General features: G+C 40.4%; 2 protein-coding genes across 2 annotated transcripts; one reads left to right on the plus strand and one right to left on the minus strand.

The window, feature by feature from the left end:
• Positions 1-865: 865 nt before the first annotated feature.
• Positions 866-5,180, minus strand: LOC117432513 (tripartite motif-containing protein 29-like). The gene is made up of 4 exons (XM_059016236.1): positions 4,538-5,180; positions 2,222-2,317; positions 1,820-2,053; positions 866-1,665 (listed from the first exon to the last, which is right to left on the minus strand). Exons 1-4 carry the CDS (start codon positions 4,910-4,912, stop codon positions 1,363-1,365), a joined length of 1,008 nt encoding a protein of 335 aa, XP_058872219.1. The 5' UTR covers positions 4,913-5,180; the 3' UTR covers positions 866-1,362.
• Positions 5,181-10,083: 4,903 nt separating this feature from the next.
• LOC117432637 (tripartite motif-containing protein 16-like) lies at positions 10,084-17,803 on the plus strand. Its single transcript, XM_059016240.1, has 6 exons — positions 10,084-10,859; positions 14,496-14,591; positions 14,897-15,130; positions 15,285-15,444; positions 15,740-15,796; positions 16,894-17,803. Exons 1-6 carry the CDS (start codon positions 10,278-10,280, stop codon positions 17,421-17,423), a joined length of 1,659 nt encoding a protein of 552 aa, XP_058872223.1. The 5' UTR covers positions 10,084-10,277; the 3' UTR covers positions 17,424-17,803.
• Positions 17,804-23,063: the final 5,260 nt, after the last annotated feature.

Genomic DNA, 23,063 nt, shown 5'->3' on the forward strand with positions numbered 1-23,063 from the left:
TGTGTGTGTGAGTGTGTGTGCGATAGGCAGGGTGTGTGTGTGATAGGCAGGGTGTGTGTGTGTGTGATAGGCAGGGTGTGTGTGTGCGATAGGCAGGGTGTGTGTGTGTGTGATAGGCAGGGTGTGTGTGTGTGATAGGCAGGGTGTGTGTGTGTGATAGGCAGGGTGTGTGTGTGTGATAGGCAGGGTGTGTGAGTGTGTGTGATTGGCAGGGTGTGTGTGTGTGTGTGATTGGCAGGGTGTGTGTGTGTGTGTGTGATTGGCAGGGTGTGTGTGTGTGATAGGCAGGGTGTGTGTGTGTGTGATTGGCAGGGTGTGTGTGTGTGATAGGCAGGGTGTGTGTGTGTGATAGGCAGGGTGTGTGTGTGTGATAGGCAGCGTGTGTGTGAGTGTGTGTGTTTGTGTGTGTGTGTGACCTTTGCTCCCCCCCTTCACAAATTCAATTGATGATTATTGAGTCATTAGTGTCTCAACGACAAAGCAAAAATGTGTCATTTCTGTGCTCTGTGTTTCACATCGTGGTTTTTCTAAATATAACTTTGCTATATCTTGCATGAAACAGTTTTTCTTTTAGTATCCCATGAATAAAAAGAAGCTTCTTCTGAATAGCAGAGTTATCTAGTTTACTTGACATAAATATAAACGCTGATAAACTTTGATTAGCGTTCCCCCAGTTCACATCAGTCTAGAGACAAACGCATTTGAATCACGTTTAAAATGGAAACATAAGGATTGCGCCTAATTTAACTCCTGTCACAATGCACACAATTCACCTGCTCCCTCATCTCTCCTGCATGCTCCCTGCTGCATCCCCCCTCCTCCTTTTTCCCTGCTCTGTCCTCCCTGCTCCCTCCTCCCTGTGCCCTCCTCCCTCTATGCTCCCTCCTCCCTGCTTCCTCATCCATGCGCCCTTACTGCTCCCTCCTCCCTTCTCCCTCTATGCTCCCGCCGCAATCTTCTTTGCTCCCTCCTCCCTGCATGTATTCATCTGAACCAATACTTGATGGAGAGGAGTGTAGATTAATGGCTTCACAATTACTAATAAATAATAATAATTGCTGCCCTCAAGCTCCACCCTCCCTGTTCTGTAGTGGTGGCTCTTCTCACAATGGAGTGACACACCTTTCAATCAAATGTTTCAGTGAAAACAGACTTACATTTTAAAAACTCAGCTCTGTTCCTTGGCTCTGGAGCCTGCAGACTGTAAACTGCAACTTTATTCACTGGCCAGAAAAAAAGAGAGAGAAATAGAATTGAAACATGTGGATTAATACACAACACACACAAGACTCCAAACAGCAATCTGAAAAGAAACAAGGCTTATTCACGACATTTCAGGATGTAAAAATCCCTCCTCTCTGCTCATTCTTCCCTGCTGCCTCCCTCCTCCTTCATATAGTCAACAATCTGCAAGAGGTCTTTATTAATGTCTTGCAGGTCCTGTCCCTCCTCAAGCCATGGTCTATTTGAGAAATCTCTACCAAATGGATTTATTTCACACCAACCTGTTGTGGTTATTTTGACTAATTCCCCCTTGCTGAAGTCCTCAATATGGTCTTTAAGTTCAGATACAGCTTTCCTCACAGCCCCAAAAGAGATATCTGTATTGACAGTAACGCTGGGTAAGTCTCCAGCTTCAGGAGGGGCACAGAGAGACTGGAAATTCTACAACAAGAAAGTGGAGAAAAGGAGTTTTCAGTGAAACAAAATGGGGTCCAAAACATTCCTGGGGGAAAGCAAGGATTCATTCAATTGGAGATGTCTGTCTGAAACCGTCCCAGTTATGGACTTGAGATTTTCTAACAAGCAGTGATGTTACCTGTAGAAAATGGATGTGATCCTCTGTCTCTGAAAGCTGTTTCAGCTCAGCGTTTCTCCTCCTTAGCTCAGCAATCTCCTGCTCCAGTTTCTTCATGCGTCCTTCAGCCTGATTCACTGCAGCCTTCTCGTTAGCTCCAATCAGCTCAATAACCTCAGTGTGGATCTTCTCAATGGATCGGATCAGCTCAGTAAAGATCTTCTCACTTTCCTTTATTTCTATGCATGCAGATCTCTGAGTGAAAGAACACAGTAGAGGAGACATGGTTAGAATTGATATCAAAAACACATCAGGCATAGACAGTAAACTTCTGTAGATGTGTTCCAGTCCATCTCTTAATAATAATAATAATAATAATAATAATAATAATAATAATAATACCCCCCTCTTTTCAATACCCACTTTCAGTGACTCCACAGCCTGTTTCAGCTCTTCAATTTCTTTCAGTCTCTCCTGGATTCTCTGTTGTATTTCTGTCTGTGTCTCTCTCAGCTGCTTCTGTGTAGAAACACAGTGACACAGTGACATTTCTGACAGGGCATTGAGTGATATCCTGTCACATTCAATACAGACTATTTCAGAGCAGGCTGTGTTTTCACACCTCTCCCCCCTTTATATGAAGTTAGATTAACATAAGAACATAAGAACATAAGAAAGTTTACAAACGAGAGGAGGCCATTCAGCCCATCTTGCTCGTTTGGTTGTTAGTAGCTTATTGATCCCAGAATCTCATCAAGCAGCTTCTTGAAGGATCCCAGGGTGTCAGCTTCAACAACATTACTGGGGAGTTGGTTCCAGACCCTCACGATTCTCTGTGTAACGATACACACATTATGCACACAGATACCCTAAGGGTCGAATGCACCAGCGTGGATTAACCACTAACCCAGATTAAATCAAGGATTATATTTGAATCATGTTGCACAAAACTTTAAACCAGGATTTAGATGTAATCCTTGTTTAAAATTAATCCAAGGTTAAACATTTAAAAGATTAAATATAATGAAATTGCACCACTCATTTTAATCCATGTTTAAATGTGATAGCTGAATTAAATTGAAAACTTCCTTGGAGGTGGTTTAAACTTGGACAAAGGCAGCAGTTTCAGACAACATGTGTGTATAGTAGTAAGATACAGCACCATCTAGTGCACAGCTGCCAGCAATACAAAAGGACACTTGATCCACAGTAGCTGTCCACTAGATGGTACTGTTTCATACTAGTAACAGTGAATGATGGCTGATCTAGCATGTGTTACATGTTTGTTTTGTGAAGCACCTAGGAAACTGAAGCAGCTTTCTCTTTAATGGATATTTAGGGCTTCTGATTTCCGTTTTTAATCGATAAGCACAGATAAAACAGCACTGAAACAAAACAATGAAATCAGTGTAAAAAATGCCTAAATACACAAAATCCCCAGAAGAATGAGCCCGTGAGCAGAAGGACTTCACTGTGGAAGAGAGCAAAGGAAAGAGGGGACTAGTAGGGTGAGCAAAAGAAATTGTAGATTTTAACAAACAAAATCCTAAATAGGTTATTACATTTCGTTTTAGACTAACTTAAACATATCTGTTTTAATCATGTAAAAATGTGTTTTAACGCACCAAATTAAGCTATTTTTTCTGCCTGATTTATATTGTATATCATCTTAATATTGTGTATTGTATATCATATTAATCTTGTATATTGTATATCATATTAATCTTGTATATTATTAATATTATTAATTTATATCTTAGCAGATGCCCTTATGCAGGGTGAATTACAATTGTTACAAGATATCACTTTATTTTTTACATACAATTACCCATTTATACAGTTGGGTTTTTACTGGAGCAATCTAGGTAAAGTACCTTGCTCAAGGGTACAGCAGCAGTGTCCCCCACCTGGGATTGAACCCACGACCCTCCGGTCAAGAGTCCAGAGCCCTAACCACTACTCCATATCATATTAATCTTGTATATTGTATATCATATTAATCTTGATCTTTTCTGCTTTTTTTAAATTAGGTGCTTGACTTTTATGGGAATGTCATTTTTAAAAAGTTTAACTAATTAAACTATAATATCTTAAACAATGAAACTGATCTATGATTTTATTAAGTCACAAGATACATATTAAAAACACTAGGAATATAAATCATGCTAATTTTACACTACAAATTCCAATGCACCACAAAACAGCTGAACAAATCCTTCTTACCCTGTGAGGCAGGGCTGAGGTCCTGCACGTGTAAATAGTGTGTTTTTATTTGATTGTAAATAATGTTTTTGATAATCAAGTGTGTGCTAGATATGGCAGGGCATATTCAAATCCAGGATTTTAATCCCACCCAAATCAGGGAGGTGTCAGGGAGACTGTTCCTGGAGCGGGACCTCCTTTCTTGTTTGATCATCTTTTATTTTCTAGTTGTTTTCAAGCAGTGTTTTGTTTTGAATGTTTTGTGTTTTTCGTATCAAAGAAAACCTCCTGTGTCTCTCCTGTCAATCAGCGATAGCCACACCCATAACAACACCCCTGTTACACCCTGAAATACATTGTAGTACATCATAGTTTAGAAAGAGCAATTAAAAAACTAGGGCTCTTTAAATAGCTCTTAATATACAATTAAAATCTGATCTGATGTGAAACTGTATAACCTAGTAAACAGACATGTTAAATATCCCTGGGAATTCTTATCTTCTAGGATAGCTACAAGGAAATGGTTCAAACCCTTACCTGTTTCCCAGTCCTTTCTGCCTCAGCCGAGACTGTATCATGGCTCTTGTGTTCATTTTGTGAACAAAATAAGCAAATACACGTCTGATCGGTTCTACAGAAGACCTCACATAATCGTTGGTGTTCAGCACAAAGCTTCTGCTCCAGATCTCCAATTGCATTGATCAGCTTGTGCCTCTTGAAAGCAGCCCCCTCATAGTGTGGCTTGACGTGTGTTTCACAGTAAGAGGCCAGGCACGTCAAACAGGATTTCACAGCTTTGAACTTTCTCCCAGTACAGAAATCACACGGCACATCTCCAGGTCCAGCATAACTTTGAGCAGGAGGAGGATTGAGTCCTGTCTTCTTTAATTTCTCCACAACTTCAGCCAGCATGGTGTTTCTGCACAGAACAGGCCTCGGGGTAAAGGTCTCTCAGCACTGTGGGCAGCTGTAGACACCTGTATGATCAGTCTGATCCCAGCAGTTCTTAATACACCCCATACAGTAACTGTGTCCACATGGAATAGTGACTGGGTCCTTCAATAGCTCCAGACACACTGAACAGCTAAACTGATCCTCTGACCACAAGTTTGAAGCCATTGTTGCTGCAGTGAGACCGAGAGACTGACGATTTCACAACAGAAACTTCACTGTGCTGATTTCCTGGAATTGAGTAAAGCTCTAAGAGGCGGGGTTTTGGACTGAGGCCAGGTTTAGACAAGCAGGCTGAGCAGAAACTGCTGAATCAGTGTGAGAGGGGCGGAGAGGAGAGAGTTGTGAGTGGGACTGGAGTTTGAGAATGGCATTGTCACAGTAACCCTTCTATAGCTACAGTATGTATTTGACTGCACTAGATCTTCACTTCTGTGTGGGTCTCAATTCTCAGAAGTTCACAAGGGAAGTGAGTTTGGTGGAGTTTGATCTTCGTGGGCATTAATCCACATCTCAAAGTCCATTAGTCCTACTACCACAAACTTGTCTCTGAGCACCAACTGCTTTCTTCCCTCCTCCAGTTCAGGGAAAGCTTGAGGCACAGAGTCTGAACTGCTCCCCCCCCCCAAAGAGAACGTGAAGGGTGGTCCCTCCAGTCCAGGGGAGGCTGTATATTATGAGAACTAGACATGTTCTAGTGTTATCAGACAGGGTGTGTACGTTACTGACATACTTATTTATTACAGTGCTGATTTCATGAGTTAAAACCATTTTAAACAGAACAGACACTCAAACAAAGCTTACAATCAAGGGACCTACTTTTCAAATCTGTGCACTATTTGTTTTATTCATTTCAGACATTGTCTTCCCTCTCATCAGCAGAACATCCTTCTCTCAAGTCCCTTCTTGTTTTGCTGTTGCTCGTTTTGTTTTCCACACTTCTTTATTTCCACTCTCTTTGACTCAGGTGAAGCCCATTGATCCTGCAGCCCCCACACTGGTTTCCTCTCCCCGTTCACTTCCTTCCTTCCTGTGTTACAGGTAATAGGACCCCACCTCCTGACCCCCTTCATCAAACATTTCAAAGAGATTTCATTTCAATCAGCCATGCTGCTGTGTTTTCATGAACAGATACAATTGGTCATTTTGAAAACTCTCCTGATAGATAGATATTAATGAACACTCATGGGGACCACACTGAGGTTAAAGGTTTAAACGTCATCATGTTCTTTACATTTCTTACCTGATGAGGATTTTCTATGGCTGTTTCTGATTAGATTTTATTCACCATGCTTACTAACTATTCCAGCAAAACATTGCTTCTGAAAAGACTCCTGGAGGCTGATTGTGGGGAAGCGTATGACTGTTGCACGGGCTGCAGTGCACAATGCTTACCCTGTGGACTTCAGTGCCCAGTGCACCACCAATATGCTTCCCCACCTCGTTTAAACACAATCAGCCTGGATAAGAGTTTTCAGAGGCAATTCTTGCTGGAATAGTTAGGAAGCATTTCAAATAAAGATCTAAGCAAAAATCACATTGAATCATTCAGCACACACATACTAGGATATTAAAGATCAGAAATGTAATATTAAGAATATATAGATGATATAAACAATACTTTAATCAACCTATTTTCAATTTATTTCTTTAATAAAAAATATGTACATGCAGTTATTGCTGATCAAATTTAAAACCATTACATTGTTTACATTGAGAACTGAAGTGGGGGCATTTCTGTCCATTTTACCCACTCAGATCCCTCGCTTTCTAAATATATTGGTGCATCTGAAAAGATAACAGCACCGTCTTCAAATACAAGCTAAAGATTGTCAGATTGTCAGAGTATTTTACTTTCACAATGAAATAAATATATGAATTAATACAAAATGTTGTATTTTTTTCATATAAGAAATATTATTTTCAATTTGCACTTTAATCAACACAACTGATTTGTTTTAAATTTGGTCTGCAACAACGATATAAATATTTATCTAATTGGAGAATGGCCACACCTGTGATTGTTGGCAGGGACAGATCTAACCCCCACACTATTTACATATTCAGGGCTTTCACCACATTACAAAATACAATTGAAAATAGACACCAGTCCCCTCCTCCCCCCCACCCCCCCCTTGAACCCTCAAGTCCCATGAGGTCCGTTTTTACGCTTGCTTCTTGTGGGTGGGTTGGAGGGCGGGCCAGACTCCTAGCACCCAGAATGGAACAGCATTGTGATGTCATTAAAATGTTCCAGTACTTTACTTTTCTAGAGTTTGGAAACGTGTGCTCCAGGATTAACATCGTACCTTGGGGACAAACTAAAGAATCCTCATCTTACTGAAACAGAAATGCACTTTCTGAACTTCTGTAATCACACTGCGAGTCTCATGTTAACAAAGGCTTAGCAGAACATTAAACCAAAAAAACTCTATGAAACTCTGTATCATAATAATAATAATAATAATAATAATAATAATCCTAACCATTATTATTGTCAAAAGCATATTTAGGCAATTCACAACAGACTTCCCTGAGTAATCTCAAAATGTAATACAAGTACAACTAGAGTTGCGAGCAACTTTACGGCTTCCAAGCAGTCATCGTAAATTTGATGTGCATTGGTTAGCGCACTATGTAGACATTTTTTCACGGCTGTGCTATTTACCGTTCATGATAACTGCATTTTTGCAAATTGGGCAAAATTTTCATTAAATCTAAGATGGCTGCCACACCATGTGACCAATGGCTGCCATATTGACTATGGCACAACATCCCATAGTCCTCTACATCTGTGTGAAATTTCGTGCATTTTGGTGCAGCATAGGCGGTTTTATAGCCAGTTGCGTGTGTTGATGATGTCATGCAGCGTGGACGCCACAATTTTCACAGTAGCAACTTCCTTTGAACAAGTGGAATAGAGGACCATACTGAGATGTTTTATTCCAATTTTTGTTTCAATCGGATAAGCAGTTTCAGAGAAGAAGATGTTTGAATTTTGAGAATTCGACATTTTTATGACATTAATCCATGTGGTTGCCAAACCACATAACCAATCAGCTTCATATTAACAACAGTTAATCAAGGACTATCCCTCAACATGTATAGCAATTTTCAGAACTCTAGAGTAAGCGGTTTCCGAAGCATAGGCGTTTTAAAAAATTTCGCAAAATCCAATATGGCTGCCAAACCATGTGACTTGCGCAAGATTGGACGCCTAACCTGTTATCAGCACATAGCCACCTACCTACAAACCCGATTTTTTTTTCTGCAATGAGGTTTCGGCAGAAAGAATAAGAATAAGAATAAGAATAAGAATAAGAATAAGAATAAGAATAAGAATAAGAATAATAATAATAATAATCCTTACAGAAACAATAGGCTTCCCCAGCCTATGGCTTGGAAGCCTAATTACAGTATGCAGTCGAGCTATCTACACCTAAAGAGCGTCACTGATAAAAACAATGAACATGTTTCATGATTTATCAAGGAAGAACCAGAGTCAGCTCAAAACAAACAGGGTCCTCTCAATGGTGAGTGATATATTACTGTATTCTGAGCACTCCTAACACAATTACACACATGTGTGCATATCTAGACCAAACAAAAGCCTTCTAGTCTGCTCTATAAAACCAAGTAAAGAAAACACATTATTTATATGAACTGGAAGAACCGACAGCAAAGCTGCAGCCGAGATAGTAAATCACATTCTGCAAAACAAATAAGATCATCAATCATGTTCACTGTCACAAAGGCTGAGCATACATTGCCCTGTAAAGAAGCCCTAAACCAACACAAACAACATTCACATCATTATCTGTGTGAGCAGTCAGGCACCCCAGGTCACTAACAGGTCCTTTTTCAAACACAGGGATAGCTTTTTAAAAGACTTCAAGTCTACATTGTTGAGGTGAGGTGGCTTGAGAAATGAGCACTGCTGTGTGAGACTGCAATTCTACCCCCTCTGCAACCGTGACAACTGCCACCCAGTCAATGCAAATGATCTTTATATATTCACAGCATCAGAGGGGGCAGGCAACAGTGGTCATCCTTCACTTCAGAAATTCAGCTTTTTCAAAAAGCAAAAATAAGGACATGTGTAGCAGCAACAGTGAAAGCTGGGACACGGCTAGGAAAATAAATAGGAGGGAATTCAAATAGTGTCCCTTTGTGAAGTGTCCCTTTGACATTTTCAAATGCAAATGTTCACTTTGCCTGAACACAGTCAGGTTCAAGATGAAAACGATATTCAAACTAACCCCCTACTGCAGAGCAGCAGAATATGCAAACGCACAGACACGTGCTCACATTTTACTAGCTTTAGTTTAAACCAGAATTGTTTGCATGCCTTACTTTCAGTATATTAGGGGAAGCAGCTGCTTGTGTGGAATTATTATCTGAGCTACCATCATTTATGTGACCTACAGCAATGGTACCCAGATGCAGTACCTTAGGTTATGTAAACAAACCGGTAAGCCAACAATGTCTGGTTCCTGAATAAAGATAGTAAATATTCGTGTTGTAGTGTAATATTGAACACAGTGCTGGGACACTGCACTAAGCAACCACAATCCACAAATATTAATTTTGTTTTATTATTTATTTATTTGGCAGACACCTTTACCTAAGGCTACTTACAGGTATTACAGGGCAGTACAGGGTTACAATGCAAGCTTAGTATTTAAATGCAGTGTAGTTTACAGTAAGTGCAATAATACTAATAGAATACAATATGAATTAGGATGAAACAAGTTAGGATTACAATTAATTATATATACAATGAGATATTAGTAGTGCAAGGATAATGCATTAGCTGAGGATCCAGTAACGTGGTGCTGAGGTCAGACAAGTCCAGTGCAGAGTAGGAGGAGTAGATCAAGAGATCTACAAGTGCAGTCTAAACAGGGAGGTCTTGAGGAGACGGTGGGAGGCAGTGAGAGACGGAGTGGTCCTGAAGTTCTCCGGTAGCTGGTTCAACCACAGAGGGGCTAGGCAGAGAAGCAGCGGGCAAAGGAGGATGGAGAGTGGAGGGGAGGCATGCCCAATCACAAATCTCTCCTCTCCACCCCTCTCACACTGATTCAGCAGTCTCTGCTCAGCCTGCTTGTCTGAACCTGTCCTCAGTCCCAAAACCCGCCTCTTAGTGCTTTATATAACTCCTGGAATTCAGAAACACTGGTAAGTTTCGTTTCTTGTGAAACCCATCCCTGTCTCTGTATCATCTCAACAGAAACAGCAGAAGCAGAGCTTTACACAACTCCAGGAAATCAGCACAGTGGAGTTTCTGTTGTGAAATCGTCCGTCTCTGTGTCTCGCTGCACCAAGGATGGCTTCAAACTTGTTGTCAGAGGATCAGTTTAGCTGTTCAGTGTGTCTGGAGTTATTGAAGGACCCAGTTGCTATTCCATGTGGACACAGTTACTGTATGGGGTGTATTAAGAACTGCTGGGATCAGACTGATCATACAGGTGTCTACAGCTGCCCCCAGTGCAGAGAGACCTTTACCCCAAGGCCTGTTCTTGGCAGAAACACCATGCTGGCTGAAATTGCTGGAGAATTCAAGAAGAGAAGGCTCAATCCTCCTCCTGCTCAAAGTTATGCTGGACCTGGAGATGTGCCGTGTGATTTCTGCACTGGGAGAAAGTTCAAAGCTGTGAAATCCTGTTTGACGTGCCTGGCCTCTTACTGTGAGACACACGTCAAGCCACACTATGAGGGGGCTGCTTTCAAGAGGCACAAGCTGATCAATGCAATTGGAGATCTGGAGCAGAAGCTTTGTGCTGAACACCAACGATTATGTGAGGTATTTTGTAGAACTGATCAGATGTTTATTTGCTGGTTGTGTGCAGACAAGAAACACAAGAGCCATGATACAATCTCAGCTGAGGCAGAAAGGACTGGGAAACAGGTAAGGGTTTGAACCATTGTGTTATAACTAACCTGGGGAAATTGAACATGTCTGTTTAAAGGTTGTGCAGTTTCTCTTTAGATCAGGCTGTAGAGGCTGAGCTGCAATCATCCAATTAATGGGAGTTAATTAATAAATTGTATCACTGAACCACTGATTCTTTATTAACTGAGATCCATTAATATAGAAATATATAATAAATACATTAGATGCACCGTGTTTTCAGTCCTGTTTCAAATGTTCAGATGAGATTGTTAAAGTGCTTGTGGTGAACACAATAAGATTATAGATCTTACCTGTCATGCAAGCTCTTTCATTCACTGTATACTATAGCCTCAAATGTGCAGTGTTGAAAGAAACACATGTTATATCCAGGGGATCCTTTGTAAACTAAAAGGTACCAGATCTTATCATTAAGGAAGAGGGACAGCATTGTTGTTTCTAGACCTGATGTACTGCCCTTGATTTACAGCAGCTTCCATGTATGCTTCAGGTTCTCCTGTGGATCGGGGTGGGGGGTGGGGGGGTGGGGTTTGTGTCTTATTGCTGGTGTTGGTCGCTGCATGCCCACCTTTGCCTCGCCATGTTTTAACATAATCTTCAGCTTTGAAGCATACCAGTGGCGGTATTGCTCTGATGAACAGGAGAAACAACACTGCTGTTGTTAAGACTGCTGGGTTTTTAGGTTGCTTTTTTTCGGTGGCATTTTGCCATTTGTGGTGTAAAACAAAACGACTCATACAGATGTTGCATCCTCTAATATACATCGTTACAGTGCACGTCGTCATTAAATTCATGGAATAGGAAAGCACTTTTTTGTTATTGTGGCGGAGTGTCCCGCCCCTATGTATTATTATTTGTATTTTTGTTTGCGGCGCGGGTAAAAGCGCCGCGTCTTTTATTATTATATTTAAAAACCTTGTGAGGATGGATGGCTGATCAGCTACTGATTATTTAACTAGCTGACAGTCATGCATCCTTACCAAACGCGTGCAGACTCTGGCCGAGGGATAATAAGATAATTAAGAACTAGTTAATCCCTCGGCCAGAGTATATAAACCTGCAGCTCTCTGCACTCGAGGTGGAGTGTTGGAGTAGAGAGTACGGGAGAGCGGAGAGAGAGCGCGTAAAAGACATAGAAACAATTGCTAAAACGTGCTGGTTTTTACGCGCTCTCTCTCCGCTCTCCCGTACTCTCTACTCCAACACTCCACCTCGAGTGCAGAGAGCTGCAGGTTTATATACTCTGGCCGAGGGATTAACTAGTTGTTAATTATCTTATTATCCCTCGGCCAGAGTCTGCACGCGTTTGGTAAGGATGCATGACTGTCAGCTAGTTAAATAATCAGTAGCTGATCAGCCATCCATCCTCACAAGGTTTTTAAATATAATAATAAAAGACGCGGCGCTTTTACCCGCGCCGCAAACAAAAATACAAATAATAATACATAGGGGCGGGACACTCCGCCACAGTTATATAGAGTTTTTTTTTTCAACATTTTTTTTTTTCATACGCCTCATCATTTGAAAACTGAGGTACAAAAAGGCACAGATGAAGCCCTGGTTATATCTGGTAATCACAGAGGCACAGATGAAGCCCTGGTTATATCTGGTAATCACAGAGGCACAGATGAAGCCTTGGTTATATCTGGTAATCACAGAGGCACAGATGAAGCCCTGGTTATATCTGGTAATCACAGAGGCACAGATGAAGCCCTGGTTATATCTGGTAATCACAGAGGCACAGATGAAGCCCTGGTTATATCTGGTAGTCACAGAGGCACAGATGAAGCCCTGGTTATATCTGGTAATCACAGAGGCACAGATGAAGCCCTGGTTATATCTGGTAGTCACAGAGGCACAGATGAAGCCCTGGTTATATCTGGTAATCACAGAGGCACAGATGAAGCCCTGGTTATATCTGGTAATCACAGAGGCACAGATGAAGCCCTGGTTATATCTGGTAATCACAGAGGCACAGATGAAGCCCTGGTTATATCTGGTAATCACAGAGGCACAGATGAAGCCCTGGTTATATCTGGTAATCACAGAGGCACAGATGAAGCCCTGGTTATATCTGGTAGTCACAGAGGCACAGATGAAGCCCTGGTTATATCTGGTAATCACAGAGGCACAGATGAAGCCCTGGTTATATCTGGTAGTCACAGAGGCACAGATGAAGCCCTGGTTATATCTGGTAATCACAGAGGCACAGATGAAGCCCTGGTTATATCTGGTATTCACAGAGGCACAGATGAAGCCCTGGTTATATCTCATAGTAGATGAGGGAAAGAAAGCTCTCAAATTGCTTCCCCTTTGCTTTACTTCCTTGCTCATTTCAAGGGAAGCAGCTGATTGGTTACTGACAGGAAAGAAGGCTTGGAAGGGGAGGGAAACATGTCACTCTACAGGTGACCCAGGAAATGCAAGACAGGCTTAAAACAATGCTTGCAAAAAGAGATTTTTTTTTAATACAAGTTTGCTAAAAATGTGTGTGTGACAGGATTGACCGAGGTTTGAGACTCAGAGACAGTTTTAAGTTCAAAATAAAGCTTTTTAATAAACAAAAATAATCAAATAAATAGGCACAAGGGCCAAACAAAAAGGTTTTTAAGGCACAAAATAAACACAAAACGAAAGTTACAAAATAAGGCTCCAGGCTGGGCATTGCCTTCACTGGATTTCAATAACACAGCACAAACAAAAAACATTCTTCTTCTTCTTCTTCTTCTTCTTCTTCTTCTTCTTCTTCTTCTTCTTCTTCTTCTTCTTCTTCTTCTTCTTCTCCTTCTTCTTCTTCTTCTTCCAGAACTCTCTCTCTCCTAGCCAGGGCCACTCCCCTGGCTTTTATCCCCTGTGGCTGGAGCCCAATTAATCAATAATTGCTGATTATTCAATTAGGGCTCCAGCCACATTCTCACATATTTTCCTGGCAGGGAGGAATTTTAACCCCCTCCCTGCCAGTCCCAACCATGATCATAAAGACGGGTTGAAACTGCACCTTTGACACCTATATAAAATACAGGAGTCCCTCGCTAAACCGAGGACAGGTTACCTGGGATAATTAAGAGTCCTGTTTAAAAAACAAACAAAACTGCATGCACATTTAAACTGCTCAATTTATGAATTTCCCTTTTCACTAAAATACCATTTCTGTAATGTGTTCTTTATACACATTACATTAAGAATGACTGCACAGTATACACATAGTAAAATCAAATGAATACCCAGGGCATTGCTTTGTACTTTAGCCTATAGGCTACTATAAATAATAATGATAACACACAAAATAAATCACGCCTTCTCTGTACACATTACTGTAGAATTCAGAAAAAATAATAATCGTCATAATGAACACAATATCATACAATTCCGATAATGTGGTAATTATTTTTATAATGCAATTTATCATTCTGCCTTCTGTTGGATCCGATGTTACCAAGTTATCATAAATCATCCCAAGCCTAGTTCTGTGCATTCTGCTTGATCTCAAAGCAAGTCAAACAGAACAGGAATCCTACCGCCTGCAGCAGCTGTGTAAACAAGACTCAACACAGAAACACAAACACAAGCTTTAAAAGGGGATTGCCTGTTATAATGATTGCCTTTTGTGAGTGTCACTGTGTTTCTACACAGAAGCAGCTGGGAGAGACACAGACAGAAATACAACAGAGAATCCAGGAGAGACTGAAAGAAATTGAGGAGCTGAAACAGACTGTGGAGTCACTGAAAGTGGGTATTGACAAGAGGGGGGTTATTATTATTATTATTATTATTATTATTAGTAGTAGTAGTAGTAGTTGTAGTAGTAGTAGTCGTAGTAGTATTATTATTAAGAAAAATAAACAGAACAAACCTTATATACAAAAATCAAAAGATTGAAGGCTGTCTTTTGTTTTCCATTTACACATGCGTTAGAACAGATTTCTAAACTGATGAATGGACTTGCACAAATCTGCCTAAGTTTACAGAATATCACCATGTGTTTTTGATATCATTTGTAAAAAATATCTTCTTTACTGTGTTCTTTCACTCAGAGATCTGCACAGAGGGAAATAAAGATAACCAAGAAGGTCTTTACTGAGCTGATCCGATCCATTGAGAAGATCCACACTGAGGTTATTGAGCTGATTGGAGCTAACGAGAAGGCTACAGTGAATCAGGCTGAAGGACACATGAAGAAACTGGAGCAGGAGATTGCTGAGCTAAGGAGGAGAAACGCTGAGCTGAAACAGCTTTCAGAGACAGAGGATCACATCCATTTTCTACAGGTAACATCACTGCTTGTTAGACAATCTCAAGTCCATAACTGGGACGGTTTCAGACAGACCTCTCCAATTGAATGAATCCTTGCTTTTCCCCAGGAATGTTTTGGACCCCATTCTGTTTCACTGAAAACTCCTTTTCTCCACTTTCCTGTTGTAGAATTTCCAGTCTCTCTGTGCCCCCCCTGGAGCTGGAGACTTACCCAGCGTTACTGTCAATACAGGCATCTCTTTTGGGGCTGTGAGGAAAGCTGTATCTGAACTTAAAGACCATATTGAGGACTTCTGCAAGGGTGAATTAGTCAAAATAACCACAACAGGTTGGTGTGAAATAGATTCATTTGGTAGAGATTTCTCAAATAGACCATGGCTTGAGGAGGGGCAGGACTTGCAAAACATTAATAAAGACCTCTTGCAGATTGTTGACTATATGAATATTGCAGGAGGGAGACAGCAGGGAAAAATGAGCTGGGAGAAGAGATTTTTACACCCTGAAATGCCGTGAATAAGCCTTGTTTCTTTTCAGATTGCTGTTTGGAGTCTTGTGTGTGTTGTGTATTAATCCACATGTTTCAATTCTATTTCTCTCTCTTTTTTTCTGCCCAGTGAATGAAGTTGCAGTTTACAGTCTGCAGGCTCCAGAGCCAAGGAACAGAGCTGAGTTTTTAAAATGTAAGTCTGTTTTCACTGAAACATTTGATTGAAAGAAGTGTCACTCCATTGTGAGAAGAGCTAACACTACAGAACAGGGAGGGGTGGAGCTTGAGGGCAGCAATTATTATTATTTATTAGTAATTGAGAAGCCATTAATCTACACTCCTCTCCATCAAGTATTGGTTCAGATGAATACATGCAGAATGACTGGGGGAGGACATTTGTTGCCTGTTTTTCCACTCAGACCTTTCTCTCCCTAAATATCTTGGTGTCCCTGAATAGATAATCATCCCATCTTTTAATACATGTGCAATGCATGTGAAACCAGTTGTGGGGTAAAATGAACAGCTATCCCTCCCAGTCATCCTGTGCTGGTAGTAAATGTATATTGCAGTATCACTGCACTTGTGGGATGGATTGCTCATTAAAATATTAGACAGATGGTAGTGGATGATATTCTATTGAAGATATTTAGTAAGCAAGGGGTCTGAGTGGGTAAAATGGCAACACATACCCTGTAGGAACATTAAGTGAACTGTAATTGTATGCAGAGCTGCATTTGATTGGTTCCAATTGAAGAAGTTTGATGAGATCGAGGAATTATAATGAACAAAACAATCAAACAGCAAGAGGGTTTAAAGGGTTCATAAGGTCCTTTGTATTTTATTGTGTTGCATGTTCCCATGTGTTGCTACAGCTGTTTACATGAGGTGTGTGTATTGTTTTAATTATTTTTTTTTTTTTTTACATTTTGACCACTTTTTTATACTTATAGATGGCTTCACATGTAACTGCATGGGCCTCTCAGAACTACATTTCCCATCATCCTCCTGCTCACATATGTAATTGAGATGGAATTACCAGTGAGCAGGAGGATGATGGGAAATGTAGTTCTGAGAGGTCCATGCAGGTCCGCGGGAAGCCATCTTGAGGCAGGGAATGCAATTTAAAAGTTTAAAAAAGTGGTCAAAATGTATTAAAAAAAATAATTAAAACAACACACACACCTTCCATAAACAGGATGTGAGGATGCAGCAGACAATGACTGTTGATTTTCTCAGTGATTTGACTTTTCTAACCGTCTCTCCTCTACCGGTCCTCTTCTCTTCAATCAGATTCCTGTCAGCTCACACTGGACCCCAACACAGCGTATAGAGAGCTCTGTCTGTTTGAAGGGAACAGAAAGGTGACACGGAGGAGAGAGACCCAGCGATATCCTGATCACTCAGAGAGATTTGAGAGCTGGCCCCAAGTGCTTTGCAGAGAGGGTTTGTCTGGGACTCGCTGTTACTGGGAGATTGAGTGGAGTGGGGGATGGGCTGATATAGGAGTCACATATAAAGGAATCAGCAGGAAAGGAGGAGATCGTTCCTGTGTCCTTGGATTCAATGACAAGTCCTGGAGTTTGCACTACTTTGGTTCCAGTTACACTGCCTGGCACAATAACAATCAAACTGCAATAACTGCCCCCCACTCCCCCAGAATAGGAGTGTATCTGGACTTTAATGCCGGCACGCTGTCCTTTTATGGCGTCTCTGACACAATGACCCTCCTGCACAGATTCCAAACCACATTCACTGAGCCGCTCTATCCTGGGTTTTGGCTTCTTTATGATTCCCCTGTAACAATCTGCCAGCTGAACTAGACTGTTTTGTGTTGTAAGAAACCCTTTGTATTGAACTCCCTGTCTGTCCTCTCCACTCCTCGGGTGAAGGGAATGTTCAATCTGACACAACTTTGGATGAAAGTTAGGGGGTAAAACGGCGCCACCTGCAGAGCAAAACGAGGTGAATTATTTGTTTTTAGCAACGAATGGATTTCATACGAAGTAACTGTATTTAATTTCTTTTTTAAGAATTGTTATGTTTTATATATATTTTAAAAAATGGCATCCAATAGTCAGTGCTGTAACAGTTTTTAAAAAAGTGAACTTAAGTTTGCTTTATTGTGTGTGTGTTTTTGTTTTTTGATTTCCATAAAATGTTTAATAATTCAGATTTTAGTAATGTGATTTAATTAAAAAAATTAACGTGATGGACTGACTTTTTCTCATTTCTTAATACTCATTAACATGGTTTTTCAAATGAGAATGAGAAAGGAAGAGGGGAATGAGAAAGCATTGTAAAGCACAGAGAGGTCTGGTAAAGCATAGGGAAGCATTGTAAAGCACAGAGAGGTGTGGTAAAGCATAGGGAAGCATTGTAAAGCACAGAGAGGTCTGGTAAAGCATAGGGAAGTATTGTAAAGCATAGGGAAGCATTGTAAAGCACAGAGAGGTCTGGTAAAGCATAGGGAAGCATTGTAAAGCACAGAGAGGTCTGGTAAAGCATAGGGAAGCATTGTAAAGCACAGAGTGGTCTGGACTCTAACCCTGGGCTTGAGACTCAGCTCAGTGATTTGGATTCCTGAACAGCTTCTTAGTAAAGGTATTATTCAGCGTGCCGCCGCACCGTGAACTAATAAGAAAAGACTTTCAGTACCTGGCAGGCTCTTGTGACATATCAGGAGGGTCATTCTCTTTACTCCTTCTTCTTCTCCTTGGAGTTGGGTCCATGCCTCTCTCTACTGAATCACTCGTTCCTCAGTTAGCTGTGTTTCTCCTCTGCAACACAATTGAAACAAGTCCGTTGTTAAAGAGTACAGCGCTTCAAATGTCATTTTTCTTTCTCTTTCTTTAGACCGGCCCCTTATCTTTTAATGCTGTTTGAAATCATCCCGAGCGCTTCTTGTTATGATAGTTACTCAAATGCTGGGTTCGTTTTTGGAAATGTCTGTGTTGCTAATTGAGTGCCATGGGAGCATTGTATTTTAAACAATTTTGTATCAATTAAGATTGTTTCATTTTGAATGATTCATTTTGAACTTTAAATATACAGGTTAATACTAACAGTTACAAAAGCACTTAATAGGAAAAAAAACTGATCTTTTTGTATGTTTTGTCCAGTTGTTCTGCTTGGATTTTGGTGTCTGACCAAATTTATATTCGAGCTTGAGTTTCTCGCACTGTTCATGTCGTTAGGGTTACCCGATTTGCCCTGAAAAACTAAATAAGACGTTCTTTTTCTCCTAGTCACTGACGCAGTACCAAAATAACAGTATTGTGCAGTAAAGAAACAAGGACCAGGGGTCACAAATGGAGATTAGATAAAGGGGCATTCAGAACAGAAAATAGGAGGCACTTTTTTACACAGAGAATTGTGAGGGTCTGGAACCAACTCCCCAGTAATGTTGTTGAAGCTGACACCCTGGGATCCTTCAAGAAGCTGCTTGATGAGATTCTGGGATCAATAAGCTACTAACAACCAAACGAGCAAGGTGGGCCGAATGGGGCCTCCTCTCGTTTGTAAATTTTCTTATGTTCTTATGTATTTAACACAATAATAGTTTTACCAAATTATAGTGGAATAGTTGTATGCTTGTGTCTTTAGGAAATATCAGTTTACAAAAGCTCCCTTATTTTGATGACTCCATGTTCACAAGTATGCGGAAGCCCCTTTGGCAGTCAGTCACATGACCGGAACCTGTTTCGAGTTTCACCGCTTATTATTAGTATTATATTTATGTGTATTATTATTATTATTATTATTATTATTATTATTATTATTATTATTATTATTATTATTATGGATATAGTTTTATTATCCACTATCCTCAGCAATACGAAGTATAAAATCGACTCGCACAAGCGCTCCTCTTCACTGTAGCTGAAGCGAGCTGCGGGTCACATGACACAGGAAGTAAATGTCTTCAAAGCAGTTCCTTGGGTTGGGCAGCAGCTGGTTCATGACGAGAGAGAAACACAGACCTGTTCAGAGTCATGCGAGTCACGAACGACTTTAAATAATCCTGTGTGTGTCTTTATCTCACCTCGCTCGGCTCGCTGACAAGTCTTGACAGCCCGCTATTAATAATGAACCGGGGAAATGCTGAGGATCCCATGCAGCTGTGCAGACATCTTTGTTTCCTCCTCCTTGAAGTCATCTCCGTGTCTGTATCTCCGAAATCACTCGTTCCGCAGTTAGCTGTGTTTCGACTGTGCAACACAACTGAAATCATTAACGAGGGGAGCACAGAGCACCCCGATATACTCACAGCAGAACAGCCTCCATTCACAAAACCTATAGCAACGCGATCATTAACGAGGGGAGCACAGAGCACCCCGATATACTCACAGCAGAACAGCCTCCATTCACAAAACCTATAGCAACGCGATCATTAACGAGGGGAGCACAGAGCACCCCGATATACTCACAGCAGAACAGCCTCCATTCACAAAACCTATAGCAACTAGATCATTAACGAGGGGAGCACAGAGCACCCCGATATACTCACAGCAGAACAGCCTCCATTCACAAAACCTACAGCAACGTGATCATTAACGAGGGGAGCACAGAGCACCCCGATATACTCACAGCAGAACAGCCTCCATTCACAAAACCTATAGCAACGCGATCATTAACGAGGGGAGCACAGAGCACCCCGATATACTCACAGCAGAACAGCCTCCATTCACAAAACCTATAGCAACGCGATCATTAACGAGGGGAGCACAGAGCACCCCGATATACTCACAGCAGAACAGCCTCCATTCACAAAACCTATAGCAACGCGATCATTAACGAGGGGAGCACAGATTTGTAATTTCCAGTAAAATGTAATGTTTCTATATTCCAATCTGTGCCAAACGTCACTTTAAAACCCGTGTATTATGAATATAAAGCCTAGTCCGGGTCTGTCCCGCGACAGATCCGTTTCATTTACACTGTAATGCGGACTCACATGAACACAATATTTCTACCTGTGCTGAGTGGGAGCTGCACAGGGACTGTGTTTTACGCGACTTCGTTAAACTGCAATAAACTCTCTGTCAGACTTTCCGTGTTCTCACCTCGGACTGCATAAAGCAGGATAGGACAGTCAATCCCGTGATGCAGTTCGGTGCTCAATTACAGGCGCCATTTGTGGAGCCCACTCAGTACTGAATACATTGCGGAGATGCTGTGGAGCCCACTCAGTACTGAATACATTGCGGAGATGCTGTGCTGCAGCGCCAGGATATACCGGTATTTTTTAATAACAATACAAAATATCGTTAATATAAAGTGACTGTTATTTATGCGAATTAATGCTTGATTATGTCAAGAAACATTTTGCCAGGCTAGCGCGAATACTTTAAAAGCATTGCGAGCGCGCTGTGAAAGAGCTCTACGGGCTCCGGAAATGCGTCACTGTTTACTAACTCTGCCCACTTGTGACATCATTGTCCTATCCCTCCTTATATAGTCCGAAGTCCGCCCCAGTGCTTCGTAAAGCCGACAGCTATTGGCTGATCTCGACATTATTTTTGTTTGTTTGTTTTGTTTTTACGGCGTTTGCATCACAGTATCAGATTTATATATATATATATATATATATATATATATATATATATATATATATATATATATATTATTTATTATTCAGACATTTTCAAATAAGAAACAGGCATACTTCACATATAGAAAGAAATATTTCTTTCAATAAACAGACTGAGCAAACTTGTACAATTAAAATGAATGAAATATCAAAAAAGACAAATACACAGGGTGGTCTGTTCAGGAGTCAAATTATAGAGATTATTGTAAAGATCAAGGGCTTGTTTGGATGCAACCAATTTCAAAGATTGTTTATATAACTTTATCTCGTTTAAGAAAACAATCAACAGGGGGGTAGTTTTTAAAAAAACGACTTTTGTGTATGAAATATGTTCCATAATGATCAAGTTATTATACATGCATTCAGCTTTCCTGTCCTCCATTAGAAACCCAAACCTGATATTATTAAACGTTAAAGTGGGTATGAACAGATCATTACTTGTGATCCAGTCCTGAAATGCATCCCAAAAGGTTTCAGTAGGTTGACGTGTGAAAAGAAAGATGTTCTGCCTGCCGTTTCAATATCTGAGTTACAAAAACCACACAACGGTTAAAGTCAAAGTTAAATCTCCGTCTTCAGAAATCATTACAGGGGTAAATGCCATTCACTGTTTTGAGATGATCTTCTTTATCTTTAGATGATGAAGGTACAGAAAGGGATCTGGTTCTTATTGTGACTGTAGAACATCTAGTGAAGTCTTGTAACATGCATTTCCTTTTCAAAGGTGAAGGGAAACGCTCTGCAGTAAAGAGTAGTTCTTAAGAATGTGTTTTTACATTTTTTATCTAGGAAATCACATCCATCTATAACTAATGAAAACATCTGTGCTACTGCAGCAGAATAAGTCAACATCCCTTTAACTAAAATAATCACTGCTTGTGGAATTGCCTAACCACTGTAGAATATTGTCTATTGGTGCAAACAAGATCCTATTTTTGAATGAAATCGTTATACAATAGAATATTTCCATGATCATCCATTAAATGTTGAATAGACCAGACACCTTTCTCCACCTATTCACTGTAAAAGAAGGATTTTCTCTTGATTAGGATACATGTATTGTTCCAGATTGGAGTAGTATGCGGAGTGAAGTTATGTGTTTATGTATTAGTTTCCAATAACGGAGGACTTGCTGATGAAATGCAGATAATTTAATGGGCAGTTTAGAAATCTCAAAATCACATCTTAATAAATAATCTATACCACCAAAACTCTTAAAGATTTTAGAAGGAAAATCAAACGAAAAAAGTTCACACTTTCGAATAAAACCTTATAACCATTTTAACTTGCTGGTCCCATCCTAAGAGGGTATGTGTGCAGCGCGGAGTCTCCTGTATCATTCGCTCCACTGCACCTCCCTCGCTGTGCGATTGCGTGCGCAGCTCTTAAATACGTCATCACGCAGCTCAGGTGCATTTCACTAATCCTTACACCCCTATCACGTGATCATTTCACAACTAAGGAACTAAACAGTAAATCTAATAAATAATGATATGGATCGTTTCAAACACACACACACACACACACACACACACACACACACACACACACACACACATTATTTTAGGTAGTATTATTCTCATTCAGCCAAACCATAACTGTAACCCGTAATGTATTTCTGTAGGCTAATTTTGAAGAAACATTGTTTTATTGATTAATTAATTATTTTGATCCTCCTTAATTATTTTCCAGATGTAATCGCTTTTAATCTCATCTCCAAATTGACGTATCATTTTGAATGAGAGCAATCAGCAGACAAATACGTGTTTTCTGGGGTTTGTGAATCTCTAAATATACAGGGACAGAACAACAACTGAAATGTTTGTTGTTTGTGGGCTACATTTATATTTGACTGATTTTAAATTCTTTC

This window comes from Acipenser ruthenus, chromosome 52, assembly GCF_902713425.1.
Source record: "Acipenser ruthenus chromosome 52, fAciRut3.2 maternal haplotype, whole genome shotgun sequence".
NCBI classification, from domain to species: Eukaryota; Metazoa; Chordata; class Actinopteri; order Acipenseriformes; family Acipenseridae; genus Acipenser; species Acipenser ruthenus.

Coding starts and splice junctions, on each gene's coding strand:
- LOC117432513 (XM_059016236.1), bottom strand. CDS start 4,912: ATGCTGGCTGAAGTTGTGGAGAAATTAAAGAAGACAGGACTCAATCCT. Junction 2,318..4,537: donor CAGAAAGGACTGGGAAACAG/GTAAGGGTTTGA, acceptor GTTTCTACACAG/AAGCAGCTGAGAGAGACACA. Junction 2,054..2,221: donor AGGCTGTGGAGTCACTGAAA/GTGGGTATTGAA, acceptor TCTTTCACTCAG/AGATCTGCATGCATAGAAAT.
- LOC117432637 (XM_059016240.1), top strand. CDS start 10,278: ATGGCTTCAAACTTGTTGTCAGAGGATCAGTTTAGCTGTTCAGTGTGT. Junction 10,860..14,495: donor CAGAAAGGACTGGGAAACAG/GTAAGGGTTTGA, acceptor GTTTCTACACAG/AAGCAGCTGGGAGAGACACA. Junction 14,592..14,896: donor AGACTGTGGAGTCACTGAAA/GTGGGTATTGAC, acceptor TCTTTCACTCAG/AGATCTGCACAGAGGGAAAT.